At 37.6% G+C, this 22,129-nt stretch overlaps 1 protein-coding gene across 2 annotated transcripts in view; it reads left to right on the top strand.

Moving 5' to 3' along the window:
• The window catches only part of SLIT2 (slit guidance ligand 2), a 383,481-nt gene that overhangs the window by 316,539 nt on the left and 44,813 nt on the right, over nt 1-22,129 (top strand). For both annotated transcript variants that reach the window (XM_043438885.1, XM_043438884.1), the window contains 4 exons: nt 640-803; nt 9,965-10,089; nt 10,228-10,325; nt 15,081-15,220. In XM_043438885.1, coding sequence (XP_043294820.1) covers nt 640-803; nt 9,965-10,089; nt 10,228-10,325; nt 15,081-15,220 — 527 coding nt within the window. The remainder of the gene's footprint in view (nt 1-639; nt 804-9,964; nt 10,090-10,227; nt 10,326-15,080; nt 15,221-22,129) is intronic.

Genomic DNA, 22,129 nt, shown 5'->3' with positions numbered 1-22,129 from the left:
TTGCTTTGTGCACTTTTATTATTTCACATTCATCCTTATTTTCTTGTCTCATGCTGATCGTTTACTCTGAACCATCCTTTCCAACCTTCTCCACCTACTTGAATCCAAATATCTAAAAGTTCAGACTTAAACCACCAGGCTCCCAGAGAAGTTACCCTCTGTTCAGTTATAAATTCTTCTACTATACCACGTCTAGTGAAAATTATTTGTAGGTATGAGTTTATGTTACTCTCCTTTGCAGAAGGAGTTTTGGAGGTTAAAAACGATGTGACATAGCGGAGTCCTCAGAACCTGGCATAATGCTTGGATTCTAAGTAAATCATTGGTGAATGAAGGAAGTGTTCATCTACACTTGGGGCCTGCTTGCACCTAGTATAAAGCTGTCTGCAAATACAAGGAGACCTTATAGAGCCCGCTAGGTGTTAACAGAGGGGACAACTCACTAAGTCACAGCAGCACATAAGTGAGAAAAATGGGGAATCCCTAATCCCTGATGCTGCCATTTTCATTTTCATCAGCAAATCTATAGGGACTTTTAGTAAGCATCACTGAGTTACGTTCCCTTAGGAAATAACAATACTTCCATATCTGTGTGTGTGTGCGTGTACCTGTGTGTGCTTTTGTGGTGGTGTTTTCCAGAGCAATTGGAGCCAACCCTCTTTACTGTGATTGTAACATGCAGTGGTTATCCGACTGGGTAAAGTCGGAATACAAAGAGCCGGGAATTGCGCGCTGTGCTGGTCCTGGAGAAATGGCAGATAAACTACTTCTCACAACTCCCTCCAAAAAATTTACATGTCAAGGTATGGTTTTTAACCACTTGTCCTTCTGTAAATAAAACTTGATCGTATTAATTTAAAAAAAGAAACAGAATACCATGGGCCGCTAGGTTGCAGAGGGATAGCTGAAAAACTCCAATAAATAGTTAGTTTTCTCCTGTACTTGGAGAAGACAGAGCAGTTACATGCGGAGACCTAGTAAAGAACTAGGCTTTTCAAATAAATTGCGGAAACAATCCATTGGAAACGACAAAATTTTCTTTAAAAGATAAGGAGAACCGAAGAGTACAAAATTTCTGGAAATTCCTCTCATGGCCTCTAACAAGTGAAATATTTTGCTTTTGCTTTGTCTAACATGTGCCCTGCTCCTAGGGCTTCCAGGGCCCTGTGGCTTCCTGATGCCAGGTAAGGAGGCATGAGCCCTTCCCCACGTTCAGGCCAGACCTTCCACCTCACCTTTTGTACCGCACTCTTCCTATGTTGATGGTGCTGTTTCTTGCTTGTTTGAATCCTTTTATTTTCCCTTTGTTTTATGTACTTGTGAATTCTATAAGTGTCTTAGTAACAAATATTTTCTTCTCTTATTACAAAACTAATCTATGCCCAACATAGAAAATCTAAAGAAAAGGAAAATGGAACAATAAGAGACTAAAAAACTAAGTGTAACAATTAAGGACGATGCCAAAAGATAACCAATGTTAAAGTTGTTTTGTGTATCTTTCCACTTTTTCTAATCAAATAAATCTAAATATCACAGCTAATGTTGAAAGAAATAAAAAGAAGATCCTCAGTATTTTGCATTGTTCTTTTTTCTCGAACTTTATTTTTCTCCTTGAATTTATATTTCCAATACCTCGGAGAATTGTATCATTTTTTGCTACAAAAAATATGTATATAATTTGCATTTTTAAAATTTGCTACCAGTAGATCTGTGAGTTTCTGTTTTCTTAGAAGTAATTGTTGCTAGTAATACTTATTGAGATTGGTTGGGCAGCATAGTTATTTATCAATATGTTAACATTTATATTCAAAATGTAAATTTTATTGGAAATGCCTCTCTGGGATTATGTGCATTGACTGCAAGAGCCTTTGCAAATAACCAGTGTTTTAAATTATTATTGGTAATCTCTGACATTCCCTTGGGGCAGTGTGCCACATGGTAAATTTCTGGTGGACTGAGAGTATACCATTTTTTTTAAGGTCAGAGTGGAGATAGGGAATGAGAAGCTGGCATAAAGCTTGCTTGTAGGCATATTATTGGGCAGAGTAATTCTAGAAGGGCTATATGGGCAAGTTGAGCAACTGTAGACTATTTTTACACTTCTCTGTACCCAGGGATGCTCATACTCCACTCTGAAAACTACTGGTGTTTATCTATAATTCTAAGCTTAGGATTCCATAGAGATATTTCTTGAAAAAATAATTTCATGATAATGTCAATTTGAGAAAAGCTACATACTTACATTCATTCTTAGAGCATCATAGTTCACATTAATCTATTAAATGTTCTCAGAAATCTGATGAATACAAATGAACATACATGCATAAAATAAATATCTGTTGTAACTAACTGATTTGACTCTTTTTCCGTTAATAGTGTTGTTTGTTCTTAGTATAGCATGAATGGAAATAAGCTATACTAAGGGAACATTGGTCTGGATCAGTAGAGCCTGATAGAACTTTCTTCAGTGATATAAATTTTCTATACCTGTGCTATCCAAATATGGTAGACGCTAGCCACATGTGGTTGTTGAAATGTAGCTAAGGCAAGTGAGGAAGTGACTTTTTAATTGTATTTCAATTTAAATGTAGTTGTATGTAGCTAATGGCTACCATATTTGGTAGTGCTGTTGCTACAGGGCTCAGAGGAAGACGTCCTTTCAGAGTGGCTATGAAAGGTTTCTTGCAGGAATGTGTAGGCCAGTTGTTTGAACAAGCAGGCAAGTGTAAGGACAGGTCGGAGGAACTGCAGGAGCCCAGCTGTGATACAAGAAAATGCTGGAACTGTGGCAGTTTAGTTTACTCTTCACTGTTACCAAAGTAACACATCACACACACTTCAGGGTGTACCTTAAACTGCATAGCCGGACAGCATGGGTATAAAGTCTATGCAAGAAGCATAAACATTCAAAACTCAATAAATATAGTGTAACTGCATTTAACAAGCTTGTAGATTTACTCGGTTCTTCTATAACATAATTTTAGAAAGATAGCAAACATTGAAACTCACAATGTTCTTTCCCGACATTGCCCAGTATTTGTCAAAATATTGTGAACCAGTCTCACGTGCTTTGCTAGAAATATTTACTTTACTAATTGGATTGGTAAGGGGCAAAGTATTCTAGTCCATTCATTAAAATAATTAACTCTGGGAAATCTGCCGAGTACTATGTTTTTGAGCTTACATGCTTTATGAGCTTGAAAGTAATAAAATAATGCTGCTTTAAATATTTTATATTTTGTTTTTTTATATTTTAATTTAACTTTTGCCATAGTTATGCCAGTTTTATTTATTCATGAAAGTCATGTAAGTACATATTCCTAATATTAAAGTTTGTAAATATGTAATTTCAACAGGAAGATGAATATTCTTTATTTGCAAACATGTTTACATATCTATATTTAAATAGAATTTAAATATTTTCTCTGCTAGCAAACACTGTATTATTATTTTGAGAAATCAATTCTCTCAACACCATTTTTATCTTACATTTGCAGAGTATTTTCTTTGTGGTATATCATAGTTTTAGTGCACAACAGAAATAAATGAGTTGCTTGAAATACAGAGTATATTTAATTAAATACCCAGATTAGGACGTTCTTGAATGGGAAGCAGATGATCATGACTTGTTGTTATAACCTAGGTGTCCTGTTTTCATCTTTTAAATATCAGATGAAATTAGAGTGCTCAAGCAGAAAATGGAGATTTTGTCCTTTCCAGGTTTTCACTGAAAACACCAGCATGGAATGTAGAATACTGTTAATTTCTAATAGTCCCTTTATTGTTCTTGGTTCAGGAGGCTTCAGCTATACAGGCAACTAAATTGTTCATTTTTAATTTGACATTTATTAAACACTTAAATGTGCTAAAGAGTGAACCATGTGATGAAAAATCAGTTCAGTCGTGTCCAACTCTTTGCAACTCCCTGGACTGTAGCCCACCAGGCTGCTCTGTCCATGGAATTCTCCAGGCAAGAATATTGGAGTGGGTTGCCATTTCCCCCTCCAGGGGATGTTCCCAACCCAGGGATCAAACCCGCTTCTCTCATGTCTCCTGCAATGGCAGGTGGATTCTTTACCACTAGCGCCACCTGGGAAGCCACCAAAAAGAATGAACAGTCTAACGTAAACAAGTGGTATATTGCTTCTTTCATTCAACAAATACTGCATGAGTTCCTATTATACAACAGGAATGGTTCCAAGATATTAAGAGTACAATAATAAATAGGACAGAAAAACTCTAGCCTTCATGGAGCTTATATTCTACCGATAGATACATTTTAAGGGATAATTACAAAATAATATGGAAGTTTGGTGGTAGAAACATATATACAATGTTAATAATGTATATCCAAACCAAACAGTTGTGGAAATGTAACCAATACCACAGATTTCCTCTTTGTGGGCTCCATAATCACTGTGGACGATGACTGCAGCTGTGAAATCAGAAGACAAATGCTTCTTCAGATGGCAGGAAAGCTATGACAAACCTGCATAGTGTGTTGAAAAGCAGAGACATTACTCTGCCGACAAAGGTCCATATAGTCAAGGCTATGGTCTTCCCAGTGGTCATGTAGGTTGTGAGAGCTGAACCATAAAGAAGGCAGAACACCAAGGAATTGATGCCTTTGAACTGTGGTGCTGGAGAAGACTCCTGAAAGGCCCTTGGACAGCAAGGAGATCAAACCAGTTAATCTTAAGAGAAATCAACCCTGAATATTCACTGGAAGGACTGATGCTGAAGCTGAAGCTCCAGCATTTTGGTCATCTGATGAGCACAAACTCACTGGAAAAGTCCCTGATGCTGGGAAAGCTTGAGGGTAGAAGGAGAAGAGAACGTCAGAGGATGAGATGGCTGGACGGCATCATGGATGCAATGAACACGAACTTGGACAAACTTTGGGACATGGTGAGGGACCGGGAAGCCTGGTGTGCTACAGTCCATGGGGTCACAAAGAGTCAGACACAACCGGGCAACTGAACAACAACAAGCAGTACCACTCGGTCCATTGGGAAACAGGAGACTGGTGTAGTGTGTCAAGTAGAACAAGAATGGAACACAAATTAGGGGAAGCAGCTCCTATGGCCAGGTGTCTGGTGGCCAGGAACCCAGATCGAGGCGAGGATCTGATGCTCAACATACCTCATTACTTATCTGTGAAGATCAGCCAAGGGTCAGGAAGCCTGGGACCGTTTCATATCCCAGAATGACCAATATTCCACCACCACATGGTTGCTCTCTTCTGCTAATTTTGCAAGTTAAGAATGTTCTAGGTTCTGGAATTTCTAGGAAAAACTTCCACATCTCTCACTAATAATATTGTAATGTTATCAGTTTTATTTCCCGCCCCCCCAGTGAATCAGTATCCTTTGTTGGAGGGTGTGTGGGAGGGGGTATTCTTAACAAGCTCAAAGTCTTTTATTTTCTGTCTCAAAACTGTTAATTAATATTGACCTTAGTTATTTAAAGTATGAAGGGGATTAAATAATTTAACCCAAACTAGAAGTAATGAAAATTTTAATAGGTCAGTTTTGAAGTAGAATTTAAAACTTTATCAAATTCTTTTTACATTTTCAAATTTAGTATCACTACCACATAGTTATAAATTTGAAATAGCCATAGCTGTAGAGGGTTATGATTTTCTTACTGGCTAAAAAAAAATTCAGGTTTGTACATAGTTATTTGCCAAAAGCACTGTCTTTAAAAAGCAAAGGCTATTTTTTTATTATACTTTTTTAAAAAACTTCAAACACTGGGGAAAATTTAACAGACATTTATTTTAATAGGAGATGAAACCAATGATTTGTATTCCGTTCTTAAATAGTGTACTTCCATATTATCTCTGATACAGTAACTCCATAAAATAATTATTGCTCTTTTTTCACTTGAGTGTGATTTAAGAAGTTAATTTTCTGGCCTAAGTTCACATGTGATTGTAGCAAAGGGCCAAGCCCAGGGATCCCAGAGGCGTAATACCCATCTTTGTGTTTTTATTTAACCATTTATATAATGCACGTTTGTAGGATTTTAGCCCCCTGTCACTTAGGGACCATCTCTACCCCTTCCTTGAAACTGTAGGGATTCCAGTGGGCTCTCTCTTGCCCATTTTAGTAGCTTCTTTTTAGCTTGTTTATTTGCCCCCTTTTCATCGTACACAGTGGTGGCCTCCGCTGCTGCTTGTACATTCCCGGTGTCTCTTCATTCTTTTGCTGACTTGTTTTTCTTACCCACCCTTTAATATTGACACAGTGGAGTTCTCTCCTTAGCCCTGATGACTAATTTCAGTCCCATGGCTTCAAGTGTCTAGCCATGACTTTTCTTATGAACTTCAGATTCATATTTCCATTTACCTAGTGAAGTCCTGCCTTGCAGAAACTTAAAACACATATTCCAAAATATGCCTTCCCAATTTCCACATTCTCTTACAGCTGCATTCAGTAGTTGATCCATAGATGTCTCTATTACTGAACTGCTTGTTAGTTATTCCCAGTGTTAAGTAACCTCTACTTTTTTCCTGAGTTGTCTTTGAAACACACCTGATTTTACACACAGAGCAATACTTCCACTGTTTGACTTGTGTATCCAAGGGATATAGTTCCAAGAGGTTAGAATACAAAAATAAGTGGATTTAGATAAACTAGGTGGATGTAAAAATCACGTTATAAGAAGAACATTTAGTTAGGAGGAATTATAATCTAAATAAAATAGGAAGAGAAATCATATCATTTTAAGATATTTGGACATACCAGAGGATGCTGCTATTTGGAAATTCTATAATTCACAAACATCTTTTTAACTACCTTTCTCTCCAGCTCAAGAGCTGTAAATAAGAAATTATCTTTGAAGAGTTGATTTTAAAAGAGAGATTTGAAAAAAGGAGAAGCAAATAGGATGGTTGCCATAGTAATGAACTTTACCAAGCTGAAGAATATGTTCCTAATTCTGATGCCACCAAAACCAAAACAGTTTGTGGTTAAGGAAATCATCAAGAGAAGCCTGTGCATGTGGGAAAGCTCGCTTTGCTGATTCTTGTAGCTAGGCCGAATATGTCAGGAGAGCAACAAATCTCCTTTCCCATACCCACAAGAAATTGCAGATACTGAAAATAGTTGAGCAGATTTGCTGTATAAAAAGCCAAACTTGGTCTTGGAAAAAAGTGGAGAAATTAGATAGTGCTTATTAATCAGATATGGCTCTGTGGATATTTATTAAATAAATCTTGACTGTGCTAAAATCAGAGCAGAGACTACTTCAGCCTGGATTTGTTTTTTGTTGTTGTTGTTGTTCTTTTATTTTTTAAATGTTTGACCATACTGGATCTTAGTTGCAACATGCAGGATCTTCTTTTTTTTTTTTATTTTTCAGCCTGGCAGTTTTATCATCTGCACACTCTACTAAAATAATTCTTCAAAACTTACCCAGTTTTTTTTTCCTAAAACAGTCTCTAGCTTCTCATCTAAATAATCAAACATAATTTTTGAAAAATGTCACATTCCACAGAGTAAACTTAGAAGCTGCCAATCCTGAATCCCTCCATTCAGATCACAGCCTTTCAAGGTTGCAAGCACATAAATAGACTAAAGACAATTTTCCTTAAGGTCTTGGGAAGTGGCCAGATGAATGTTTACAGTCCTTGCATTTGCTGACTTGAGGTTTTGCTGATGTACATTCTTAGCTGCTTCATGCTATGCCTTTGTTCCAAGATTCTTCTTTCTTCTAGCGTAGCTCAGGGATCCATTACCATTTATATATTTCCTTTCCTAGTGATGATTCTTAGTGTGATCATTTTAGCAAACACAAAGTCATTTACTGTGGTGTGTGACATTAATTTAACTTACTGCTGTAACTTCCACCATTCACTTCTCCAATGTGCTGAATAGCTAAATTCATTTGATAAATACATTTGGAGTGTGAGAAATTAAGTTTCTGTGATGCTCAGTTTGCTATTAATTGAGGAATTTCTCAACTGTAATTTTAAAATAATTTTTATTGGAATATAGTTGATTTACAGTTTCAGGTGTACAACAAAGTGAATCAGTTATACATATACATATATACATTCTTTTTTATATTCTTTCCACATATAGATCATGACAGAGTATTGAGTATAGTTCTCTACGCTATACACTAATCCTTAATAGTTACCTATTTTACATATAGAACTGTGTCTGTCGATCTCAATCTCCCAATTTATCCCTCTCCCTCCATTCCCCTCTGGTAACCGTAGGATTGTTTAACACATCTGTGACTATTTCTGTTTTGTGAATAAGTTCATTTGTACCATTTTTTTAGATCCCACATATAAGTGATAGCATATATTTGTCTTTATCTGACTTAACTTCACTCAGTATGACTTTAATTTTGATACAGCAACTACGTTAGTTATTCTGGTATCAAGAAAAAGCAGAGGGGACACTGGCAAGGCCTCCCCTAATGACTGAAGTATTGCCCAGCACAATCACCACCCCGTTCCATTAACACAGTCCTCCCCAGGACTCATTTATCCCCAAACAGGGGAACAAAAAGCAAAACAGGAAACTGTCTGAGTAAATTTCAGCTGTTTGTTAATAGAAAAACTGAAGAATATAGAACACTACCTTTTGGGGTTGTATTCCAAAACCACAATATGAATATGTATTTCTTAGGTTAAGGTTTAGATATGAATAGTTTTAATGGCCGTGATGTTAATTCACATTTTCTTTCATATGAGTTTCTGTAAGTAGACCAACAGCTCACCAGTGTAAAAACTGTAGAAAAATGTGACTAAAGAAAGTTTATACCAGCAGAAGTCATACAGCTTTTTGGGTGGAGGTACCTTGGAAGGTTACAGCAGTGATAGGAAGGGAGTAGAGAGGGCTCGGAAAACTTTGCTAGAAATTCTGTATGCTGAAACATGCACTTAGAATTATGACTGTTCCAATGAGGATAAAGAACTACAGAGATTGATGGTGAAAGCAAAAGTATAGTTTGTTATACAATATTTGTATTTTAAATATGAAAATGGCATTCCACCAGAGTGTCCTCACAGACAGTTTCCAAAAGGCAGTCTAGTGAGCTTTCACAAATGGTGTGAAAATTATTGTCAACTTTATACAATTTTATTGAGGACAGTACACTATCTACATTGTTAGCCACTTACAGAACAAATAGGTGCAACCAAAGGAAAGTAACTTCAATTTAACCTCCGTTTAATCTAGAACTTTCATGGATTATGAGAGTTTTTTAATTTGTACCCCAAGAGGTGAGATTGCAAGTAGTGACCTCTTCAGTGAGAAAGATACAGAAATCTTTCCCATCCCGTGCCAATATGCTAACAAAACCAGAAGGCCATGAGTAAGGATATACTGGAGGTTTCATTTTGGTTTATTTTAAAAGTGACACTGTTTGTATCTCCTGCAGGAAGATAACATATCCTGAACTAATCATAGCAGGACAGGCACATACTGTTGCATTTGTAGTTATACTAATGAATTTCTGCATCTTCATTAAACTTGCCCTCCCAATCCCCCAGCACACACATGGGCACACACGCATGCTTCTTTGGGATCCATGGTGTACCTTTCCATGCAGCTAACAAACAGCTAAGTTGCAAGCACTGGCCATGAAAGCATCCACATAAGTTGTTCAGCTAATGAGGGGACTGACCCTTTGACACGGGTATCGCCAATGTCAGATCCTAACCACCTAAGTGCACAACCTAGAGTCCCCCTTGACATCTGAGATTCTCACCATTGTCTCCCAATGAGGCGGCCTCCTGTTTTGTTCTTAAAGATGATATGATGCTGCTGACTTCCATAACTTGTGTCATGGAAGATAAATTATTACTTTATAATAATTTTATACAAAATTGTTACTGTATAATAGTCTTATACAAAATTTACTGGTACATTAAGACACTGAAATAGTGTTAAGTGAACTGGAAACAAAAATCATCCTCTTCTCATATTTTTCAATCACTTTTTAGGTCCTGTGGATGTCAATATTCTAGCTAAATGTAATCCCTGCTTATCAAATCCATGTAAAAATGATGGCACCTGTAACAACGATCCAGTTGACTTTTATCGCTGCACCTGTCCATATGGTTTCAAGGTGAGTAGAAGCTGTCGTGGGAACCAAGATCTGAAACGTAGTTCTCCCTGATGGGTATTTATTATTCGGTTGTGCTTTCTTTATGTGCTGAGAACTATTTTCTTTGCACGCAACTTAACTTGACCATTTCTTCTCCAGGGGCAGGACTGTGATGTTCCAATTCATGCATGCATCAGCAACCCATGTAAACATGGAGGAACTTGCCACTTAAAAGAAGGAGAAAAGGATGGATTCTGGTAGGCCATTACTCTGTGATCTTCTGTGTCCTAAGGATCAAAACAAGAATAAGAAAACATGATTTTTTTATTTTTAAATCCAAGGGCTTTATTTTAAAAAGAATAACAGAAATTCAATTCAAAAGGAAGATATGTGTTAGTCCCTCTCATAGATGTTAGAGATATTTCAGTATTAAAAACAAGGTCATGATGGAGACGTCTGACAAAACGTGGTCCACTGGAGAAGGGAATGGCAAACCACTTAAGCATTCTTGCCTTGAGAAACCTATGAACAGTGTGAAAAGGCAAAAAGATAGGACTCTGAAAGATGAACTCCCCAGGTCGGTAGGTGCCGAATATGCTGTTGGACAAAAGTGGAGAAATAACTCCAGAAAGAATGAACAGACGGAGCCAAAGCAAAAACAATGCCCAGTGGTGGATGTGACTGGTAATGGAAGTAAAGTCTGATGCTAGGAACCTGGAAGGTTAGGTCCATGAATCAAGGTAAATTGGAAGGGGTCAAAGAGGAGATGGCAAGAGTGAACATTGACATTTTAGGAATCAGTGAACTCAAATGGAGTGGAATGGGTGAATTTAACTCTACTTTATACTTAACTCTACCTTATATCTACTACTGTGGGCAGGAATCCCTTAGAAGAAATGGAGTAGCCCTTATAGTCAGCAAAAGAGCCCAAAATGAAGTACCTGAATGCAATCTGAAAAATGACGGAATGATCTCTGTTCGTTTCCAAGGCAAACCATTCAACATCACAGTAATCCAAGTCTATGCCCCAACCAGTATTGCTGAAGAAGCTGAAGTTGAATGGTTGTATGAAGACCTACAAGACCTTCTTGAACAAACACCAAAAAAAAAGATGTTCTTTTCATTATAGGGGACTGGAATGCAAAAGTAGGAAGTCAAGAGATACCTGGAGTAACAGGCAAATTTGGCCTTGGAGTACAACATGAAGCAGGGCAACGGCTAACAGATTTTGCCAAGAGAATGCACTGGTCATAGCAAACACCCTCTTCCAACAACACAAGAGAAGACTCGACACATGGACATCACCAGATGGTCAACACTGAAATCAGATTGATTAAATTCTTGGCAGCCAACAATGGAGAAGCTCTATACAGTCAGCAAAAACAAGACCGGGAGCTGGCCGTGGCTCAGATCATGAACTCCTTATTGCCAAATTCAGACTTAAATTGAAGAAAGTAGGGAAAACCACTAGACCATTCAGGTATGACTTAAATCAAATCCCTTATGACTGTACAGTGGACGTGACAAATAGATTCAAGGGATTAGAACTGATAGAGTGCCTGAAGAACTATGGGTGGAGGTTTGTGGCATTGTATAGGAGGCAGTGATCAAGATCATCCCCAAGAAAAAGAAAGGCAAAATGGTTGTCTGAGGAGGTCTTAAAAATAGCTGAGAAAAGAAAAGTGAAAGACAAAGGAGAAAAGGAAAGATAGAGCATTTGAATGCAGAGTTCCAAAGAATAGCAAGGAGAGATAAGAAAGCCTTCTTCGGTGATGAATGCAAAGAAATAGAGGAAAACAATAGAATAAGAAAGACTAGAGATCTCTTCAAGAAGATTAGAGATACCAAGGGAACATTCCGTGCAAAGATGGGCACAAAAAAGGACAGAAATGGTATGGATCTGACAGAAGCAGAAGATATTAAGAAGAGGTGGCAAGAATACACAGAAGAACTATACAAAAAAGATCTTCACGACCCAGATAACCATGGTGGTGTGATCATATACCTAGAGCCAAACATCCTGGAATGTGAAGTCAAGTGGGCCCTAGGAAGCATCATTATGAACAAAGCTACTGGAGATGATGGAATGCCAGTTGAGCTATTTCAAATCCTCAAAGGTTATGCTGTGAAAGTGCTGCACTCAATATGCCAGCAAATTTGGAAAACTCAACAGTGGCCACAGGTCTGGGAAAGGCCAGTTTTCATTCCAATCCTAAAGAAGCAGTGTCGAAGAAGGTTCAAACTACTGCACAATTGCACTCATCTCACATGCTAGCAAAATAATGTTCAAAATTCTCCAAGCCAGTCTTCAACAGTACGTGAACCATGAATTTCCAGATGTTCAAGCTGGATTTAGAAAAGGCAGAGGAACCAGAGATCAAATTGCCAACATCCATTGGATCATTGAAAAAACAAGAGAGTTCCAGAAAAACATCTATTTATTCTTTATTGACTATGCCAAAGCCAATGACTGTGTGGATCACAACAAATTGGAAAATTCTTCAAGAGACGGGAATACCAGACCTCGCTACCTGCCTCCTGAGAAATCTGTATGCAGGTCAAGAAGCAACAGTTAGAACCGAACATGGAACAACAAACTGGTTCCAAATCAGGAAAGGACTACATCAAGGCTGTATATTGTCATCCTGCTAATTTAGTTTATATGCAGAGTACATCATGCAAAGTGTCGGGCTGGATGCAGCACAAGCTGGAGTCAAGATTGCCAGTAGAAATATCAATAACCTTTGTGCAAAGATACACAAATGACAGAAAGTGAAGAAGAATTAAAGAGCCTCTTGATGAAAGTGAAAGAGGTAAGTGAAAAAGTTAGCTTAAAACTCAACATTCAGAAAACTAAGATCATGGCATCCAGTCCCATCACTGCATGGCAAATAGATGGGGAAACAATGGAAACAGAGAGAGACTTTATTTTTTGGAGCTCCAGAATCACTGCAGATGGTGACTGCAGCCATGAAATTAAAAGACACTTGCTCCTTGGAAGAAAAGTTATGAGCAACCTAGACAGCGTATTAAAAAGCAGAGACATTACTTTGCCAACAAAGGTCCATCTAGTCAAGGCTATGGTTTTTCCAGTGGTCATGTATGGATGTGAGAGTTGGACTATAAAGAAAGCTGAGTGCCAAGTAATTGTTTCTTTTGAACTGTGGTGTTGGAGAAGACTCTTGAGAGTCCCCTGGACTGCAAGGAGATCCAACCAGTCCATCCTAAAGGAAATCAGCCCTGAATATTCATTGGAAGAACTAATGCTGAAGCTGAAACTCCAGCACTTTGATCACCTGGTGCAAAGAACGAACTCATTGGAAAAGACCCTGATGCTGGGCAAGATTGAAGGGAGGAGGAAAAGGGGACAACCGAGGATGAGATGGTTGGATGGTATCATGAGTTTGAGAAAGCTCCGGAAGTTGGTGATGGACAGGGAAGCCTGGCGTGCTGCAGTCCATGGGGTTGCCAAGAGTCGGACACGACTGAGCGACTGAACTGAACTGAAAAACAGAGACGTTGCGGTATTCTCAGATCGTGCGTGCTACGTCACTTCAGTCATGTACGACTCTGTCTGACCCTATGGATAGTAGCCTGACAGGCTTCTCTCGATGGAATTCTCCAGGGCAGAATGCGAGAGTGTGTAGTCATTCCCTTCTCCAGAGGATCTTCCCTACATAGGGATCAAAGCCGCATCTCTTGCATTAACATGTGGGTTCTTCACCCACATGGGAAGTCCCATTCTCAGATTAGGATGCTACAAAACCAAGCAATTTGAAAACACATGTGTACATTATATTAATCAAGTCAAATTAGGTCAAGACAAAGTAGTAGCTCTGTTGTACTAATTTTTAGCCATGCAGTCCCCTACTGCAAAGCATATATTCATCTGTTGTATATTGTGTGTTCCTTTAAAACAGACAGTGTGTAATGATAAGATGTAGATCCCACTGAAACAGAAAATTAATGATTCATTTCCAAGCCACAATATGAGTAGACAGACATGCTGTGAACATTTTTAATCTGGAGTTGTTTAATCTTACAGTACAATTACTTCAGATCTACTTCATGAATCATGAAACAGAGTTCTTAAAATGACAATAATGATTTCACATAAGAATGCTGCTAATCTAGTACTAAAGCTTGTTAGAAATGTCACTTTTTATAATACATATGTTGGCTTCCCTAGCTCAGCTGGTAGAGAATCTGCCTGCAATACAGGAGACTTGGGTTCGATCCCTGGTTTGGGAAGATCCCCTGGAGAAGGGAATGACTACCCACTCCAGTATTCTGGCTTGGAGAATTCCATGGACTGTATAGTCCATGGGGTTGCAAAGAGTCATATAGGACTGAGAAACTTTCACTTAATGATACATATGCTCCATTTCTACATTCTGTTATGAAGTCTCTTTTTCATCAAAACTTTACCCATAGATTATTCTGATACCTAGCAAGATTAAAGGTACAGTGTTTTATGCCAGTGGGGGGAAAATTGTATTTGTCAAGGTTTAAAGAGAATATTCACATTTTATAATAACAAAGAAGACAAAGTTTTATTTTCAGGTTTCTTTTTTGCTTTGAGACATAAAGAACATTACAGGTAGGGTAGAAAGTTGTAATTTTTTAAAAGTCAGAATCATTCCTCCTTATTTATGAGCAAAGAAGCATGAGTTATTTTATTAGAGTACAACTCAAGATTAAGTTATCTAAGGCTGTAAACTTTGCTCATGTTTTAGACCTGCAAATGTATTGGATTTATTGACTTATAGGACAAGGGGACCATTTGCCATCTTGCAGCCAGCATAAATTTTCTTTCTAAAATTGTTTCTGATTTGGGGGATAGTCCCTTAAATTGATGCTTTTACCATGTCATTTAAAAGCATTTTAAAAATCAATTTCCTGTCGTTAAAAGCTCTGTAACTGATGAGTATATTTAGTTTTTTCAATATTTAGACCATATGGTTTGAAAATGCAGGAAGATTTCTTTTATGTTTTCTTCCCCTGGTGTTCAGGTGTATTTGCGCTGATGGATTTGAAGGAGAAAATTGTGAAATCAATGTTGATGACTGTGAAGATAATGACTGTGAAAATAACTCTACATGTGTCGATGGAATTAATAACTACACATGTCTTTGCCCGCCTGAGTACACAGGTAGGAAAAGGGAGATTGCTATGCCATCAGTCTGCGTTTGAAAGCACCACCAGAGCTATGCTGCATGTGTGTAGTAAACCATTGTATTATTCAATAACTGATTCGTGTTTTGGAAATTAGGTATAATGTAATAACAGAGTTAAAGATGGTTTCAGCCAACCAAATAAAAGTCCTGGCGAGCTCAGTTGTAACACAGGCATCTTCATAAAGTAATGCTTTCCAGCACAAAGAAAATTATCATACTGAAACTTTCAGTCCCACAACTGAGTGACATTTTCATGCAAAGCACTTTTCCTGTGCAGGCCAACCCACCAATATGTATTTGAAAAGGGAGCCTTTCTTTACATGGACAAAACAGAATTAAGCATTTGAAAGTCTTCATGTCCATATTTGTTTCTTCATTTGAGAGTGTTTGCCTTTAGAACTCTCATCCTTCAAACTAAGTCACAGTCAAGAATATATACATTGATCACTTTGGATAGTCTTACCAGACCGTTATCTCCCCTTCCCCCTTTTTTCCTATCTTGATACAAAATGTCAGGAATAAGGGTGATAAATCTCATAAGACTATCGAAACTGATAAACTTCTGCCCTGGATAAACCAATTTGCTGTAAAGCCAACATCAAGTTTATGACTTACTTATTCTGTCAGAATGTCTGTTTTGATTGATTTTTGTGGCTCTGAGTAAGAAACTTCATAGGTTCAATCTTGTTTCATTTAAAGTTGATAGAGAAAAGGAAAATGTTTCATGTTTTATTTGTAAGAAATAAATGGAGTAGTAGATTCTGTCACTCTATTCAGAGTTACCATTTTCATTTGGCTGGGTATTTTTTATTAATTGTATTTATTTCCATATATACAGTTAAGAATATCAGAGGGTAAAATAGTTCCTTGAATGACTGAGGTTAACATCTCTAAACATGAAAAATGGAAGCACAGCTGTATGATTAATTTTCCCAGGGATTCGTTAGAAAAGCATTGAAATTTAAGCTTTTATGGCATACTCAAGCTTTGCAATTTAAGAGGTACTTTTCTTGATGGGAAAAAATGCTAAATAGAATAATGAGTTTTTGTTTTGACATCCTGGGTCTGTCTGAGAAATTCTGCAGCTGCCTTTTCCATGGTATGATTTATTTTTCACAACAGTGAAGTACCTGATGCCATAATGACATAATAATACTGCTTCCAGTAGAAATTTGAATGTGTTGTATCACCAATTGCTCTATTACATATAAGCAGCCCATGAACTCCTTAGTGGCCAGAATTTGAATTCTTTGTTATGTTACATTAATTAAAGATACTGAGTCGGTCTAACATACTAACGTTCTAACGTGGCTAGGAAGAGTTTAGGTGTTACAAAGCTTTGACATTCATATCAGTATTACTTGTGTCACACCTCAGGTACTTGCCATTCATATGAGTGCACAAATTCTGAAGCCCTCGGAGTTATTCTGAGATTGTGAGTTTTATTGAATTGGGGAATCCAACCTCGTACAGGCAGCCCAGTGCTTGCACTAAAATCTGGAGCTAGTACCTTCTTAGAATACTTATTTTATCCCATCATTGTTCTGATCATTACAGAAAAAGCTTAATTCCCTTAATGTCAGAGGCCTCCTTAAACTATCCTACTCTGATGAGGACAAATTGGACCTGAGAATTTCAAGAACGGTTTGGTTAGCCAATGTGTTCCTGAGCACAGACGCCAGGAATTTTTCTATGTTCCCTTACCAATGAAAACCTAGGCCTGACAACACTACTGCATTCAGGTTCCCACATGCCTTTTTCATGGTGATTTACATAAAGTAGCAGTTTCTTCTGAATTGGTTCCCATGGGTCCATCTTTGGCTTTAGATTTGCTATGTTATTCTGTATCCATTTCTTTGAGTCTTTGTTTTTACCTTCTCTTCCTTCCTTTTCCCAGGCTCCCTTCCTACACCTGATCTTCTTGAATGTTTTCTCCACCTTAAAGTGATTCAGTTCAGTGCAACTTCCTCTGAGAACTTATTACAAAGCTTCATTTCCCTGCTGTCAGATCTCTTTCTTTGAAACATATGCAAAAAAAAACTCCAAAGCTTAGCACAAACACTTTTGAACCAAAATGTGACATCTCAAAAAGCTATGATGTGGGAACCTGCCAAATAGTCAAGAGCTATTTGGTGCTTAATAAGAATTGAGACTCTTCTGTTTTTTTGTTTCTTTTCTTGTTCTGGTCTTATCTATTGCTAATATCAGTTTGCCTTAATACAGGCTAAGAATAAATAAAAATATTGCATTCAATAGAAAGTTCATAGCATACAAAACATGAATCTATGATCACTGTAACTGTGGGTTGGATTTTGTGGGAAGTGAAGAGTTTTGCGAATTGGCATTGGAGCAGATACCTAAACCAGGCAATGTTTGTATCTCATCTACTAGCTGTAGCATTTTTGTCTGTATGTGAAATGAGCTCATTTACAAAATATCAAGCAACCATCTGCAGATTTTGAAATCAGTGGCACATAAGTGGCCTTTAATTATAGGAAGGTATAAATTGGACTCCAGAGCTTTATCCAAGACTGCTTCATCCAAGTCTGCAGTTAAGGAGGCATTTCCTTATATTGTGACTGCACTGTTTGAGATTTAAGTTTGGAATCTGATTAATGAGCCTGAGATCTTGGAACAGAAACCCTACTGTGCTCAGGGAATATAATAATGTTGTCATTGTTTAAAAATCATTCAAGTTGCAAGTTGCTTTTCTGCTTGGAGACTTTTTTACTCTATCTCTCTGAGGCATTCAATGAGAAAATGAACTCTTTACTAGGAGCAAATAAGACTTCATAGGGAAAGCTCGTAAATTACTATGGTGAAAATATTTACATTTAGCACACACGTCAAGAATCAAAATGGATATGATTTGTTAACAGAGAAAATTCAGAGATCTGAAAGCAGTCTTAGAACGAGGTCATGATGTGATGAGCAGGCTGTAAAACACGGCTACCCATTTTCAAATTAAATGAACCACTATTGTGAAATTTATTAAATATATCTAAACCCATGTAACCAAAATACCACAGTACATAGTTATTGATTTATTAGAGGACAAAACTATGTCCTTTCCTACTTCAGAGATTGATAACATAAATTTTAAGAGTCAACATTGTCTGTCTGTTATGTAACCCTTACTCTCCCTTCCCCACCCAAGTCCTCCAAACCATTCTTTTCTACTTAATTCGATCCATCATCTGTCTTATGTATAGCATATGACTGTTGATGGCTAGGATTCTTTAGACAAGATTAATCTTTGAAAAGTTTTAATTCACTGTGACTCTAAATTAAAATGACTGTGTTAAGGATTAAGTAAGACTCTGAAATGGCTAAACAAGTAATTTAAAAATCCACTCCAGGATTTCAATATTAGCTTGAGAGTTGTGTTTTTTCTTCTGGTTTATCATTTTTTAAAAGCTCTTATTATATCCTTTCTAAAAACAAGGCATTCCTTGAAAGTGAATCGTCAAAGAATTCCTCAAATTACACTAGCTCAAAAGTTATAAAAATGAACATTGTAAACACGGCACCCTTGAGATGCTGGAAAACTTGACACCTTTTCTTAAATAAGCTCTCGTATGAATTCAGGTGTTGCATTGAAAAATGTGGTTTTGCACCTTTCCTAAGAGGCAGAACCCTGTATCTGCTCTGAGACTGTTTCTTAATTAACCCTCTTCTCATAGGACCATAATACAAAGTTGAAACAAAATTGATCACTCTTTAACCATGGATATTACTTGATGGGGATGGCATACGTTCAGTGAATGAAAGTTTCCATACAAGTTGGGCATGTAAAGACTTAAAATGCGTTTTGCAGAAAAAATTCAGGGCATTTTAATTTTTCCATTATCTCTTTGTTTTCCAAATCTCCAATGCCCACACACAAACCATTATGTGCACATCTTACAAATAAAGCTGCCTGTTGTTAAGTCGCCTGGTTTAGCTGAGATCTCTCGCTCCCTGTGATGGCGTCTGCCTTTTGCCTCATTTTCTCCTTGTTTGTGCGTTTGGCCCGGCTCTAGGTAAGAAATGTAAGCCTTGCTTCCGTTTGCTGTCTCACCCTGGGCTTCTCTGTTGTTAATGCTGTGCCTTGGCTTCCTGTGCCCTGCTGTGTACCGCAATGTAAAACGTCTTTTGTCTCTTCTGTCTTTGTTGCTGCCAGCTGCTAATCTGAATGAGGTGGAAAAAGGTTAGTTGCCTTTTAAGTCTATTTTGATTTTATTTTCGTTTCCCTCTTTCTTTTAAAGCTACATAGATTTCATGGTGTGTACATGGTAAAAGGAATGTTGACTAAAATGAAATCTGATATGAATATGTCAAATTCAATATATCAAATTCTTTGATATGTGGATAGCTATACCAAACACTTACAAAAGGGTGTCTGAAATGCACTTTACCAATTTCTGGAAGGCTGCAAAAGAAACTCTCTGAGTGGGCAGAAGTGGCAAAAAAGAAAGACTAATGCTTTTTAGTTTCTTCTTGTCTGTATGCTTTTCCTTTTTTAAAGACATTCCAAATATATTATTTTTATCATGAAAAATGTAAGTCAATTAGTGCAGTAGGTAGACTGTAGGTAGAAAAAATGTTAAATAGTGAGAATTTCCCCATAATTTTAAATTAATATCTTCAGTATTTTGAAACATGAAAAATATTAAAAGGTGTATACATTTATTAAAACATTTTATAAGATAAAAATTACAAAGCCCAAGAAGTTGGTTTTTTTTTTAAATGATGTCAAACTCATAGAAAGTCACGTGTACTAGGCAGTATTTTTAAAGCATAAAAAGATCATATTAAATCCTTGGCACTTATAGTCTGTATGATTTTCCAAATATATCAGGGTCTGGGAAGGGAAGTCCTATAGTGACAAGGTTGGTCAGCATGTCCTGGGAGTCATCATGTAATCTTTGTTGAATTTTTAATCTTAGAAATTCAGAATTATACCTAATATTATTGTATTTTTACTCATTCAGCTTACAAAAGTTTCAAGTGCCAAGTTCAGGCACATTATCCTAAAAGGGTGTGCTTGTCTTGACAGCTCCAGTTGTTTATATGGCATTAGCAGTATGATTCAAAGGCTAACATGGACTATATTTTACAGCAGATCTGTCTCCTCTTCACTTTTTTTCTGCTACATAGTTCAGATGATTAATCAGTTGTTCACTTATTCTTACTATGTGCAGAGTTAAGTTAAAAAGCATGAAAAAAAAAAGTTATGTCTTATTTGAGAATGTAAAAAATATAGTCTATACATTCTCTGTGGATTAATGCATCCAATACCATCCTTGGTCAAATGTTGTTTTTTTTACAAGTACTAAAGCAATTGGTGGTTTGGGACAGAGACTTCTAAGGCCTGATTCTATCTCAGGAAACACAGTGGCCATTATTCTGTCACAAGTGTATGGACATATTCTTGTCCATATATATGTCCATATATATATATATATTCTTGTCCAAATATATAAATATTTATATTTATATATATGTGTGTGTGTGTGTGTATATATATATATATATACACGCACACACACACACACACACTCTCTCAGGAGCGAGCTTGGCAGTATGATAGTGCTTTAAATCACCACGTGGTTTCATGTACTGCCTAAATTTCATGCTTATGTTTATAAAAGATGTCTCCTATTTCCAAGAACCTGCTGCTGACTAAATTGCTTTTAAAAGCAGTCAAATCATTTTCTATTATTTGAATCCCAAACATAACTAGGAATGAAGTTTCAACTTCTTTATAGCACTCAGAGTGACTTTTGTAAGTAAAAAGAAACTCTGTAATTAGCTGACAGATAGTTAAGTTGAACTCTGTTGTTATTGTTATTCAGTTGCTAAGTCGTGTCCAATTCTTTGTGACCTCATCAACTGCAGGCCACCAGGCTCCTCTGTCCATGAGATTGTCCAGGCAAGAATACTGGAGTGGGTTGCCATTTCCTTCTCCAGGGCATCTTCCCAACCCAGAGACCAAACCCATGTATCCTGCTTGGCAGGGGGATTCTTCACCACTGAGCTACCTGGGAAGCCCCAAAGAACTCTATAAATATGAGCAATAAAGATTTGAGCAATAAGTTCTATAAAATAGGACTTCCCTGGTGGTTCAGACGGTAAAGACTCCGCCTGCCAGAGCAGGATACCTGGGTTCAGTCCCTGGGTTGGGAAGACCTGTAGAGCAGGAAGTGGAAACCCACTCTGGTATTCTTGCCTGGAGAGTCCCATGGACAGAGAAGCCTGGCAGACTACAGTCTGTGGGTCACAAACAGTCAGACTTGACTGACTGACTTTCACTTGTTCACTTGCTTTGTATAAAACAGCAACAAAGCACTTACCCGAAGATGTGTGTGTGCTCAGTCACTTCAGTTGTGTCTGACTCTTGGCGATCCCATGGACTGTAGCTAACCAGGCTCCTCTGTCCATGGGGATTCTCCAGGCAAGAATGCTGGAGTAGGTCGTTATGCCCTCCTCCAGGGGATCTTCCTGACCCAGGGATTGGACCCGCGTCTCTTATGTCTCCTGCATTGGCAGGCAGGTTCTTTACCACTAGCGTCACCTGGGAATAGGGGTCCAGATGCAAACAAGTGTCTAACTGAACCCATGGCCTGCATTCTAACTTCGGGACCTTCCCCTGGAATTAGTCCCTTCTTATTTGCTGCCATCTTCCAGATTTGGCATTTTTCACATGCCATAGTGGTTCTGACTCATCCTCAGTGCCAAACAAGCTTTCCTTCTGCTGCCTCCTCAGCGTGCTATAAATAATTGACCCTCATGCGCTTTTGAAAAGGGTAAATCCATAGTCACAAAATTCAGATGCAGACAAGCAATCTACATAATCTAGACATGAAAACAAGAAAGTGTCTAATTGGTGCCTGTATAGTTAA

Source organism: Cervus canadensis, chromosome 19 (assembly GCF_019320065.1).
Source record: "Cervus canadensis isolate Bull #8, Minnesota chromosome 19, ASM1932006v1, whole genome shotgun sequence".
Taxonomy (NCBI): domain Eukaryota; kingdom Metazoa; phylum Chordata; class Mammalia; order Artiodactyla; family Cervidae; genus Cervus; species Cervus canadensis.
Note: the sequence above shows the minus strand (reverse complement) of the source record. Positions and strands in the feature narration are given on the sequence as shown.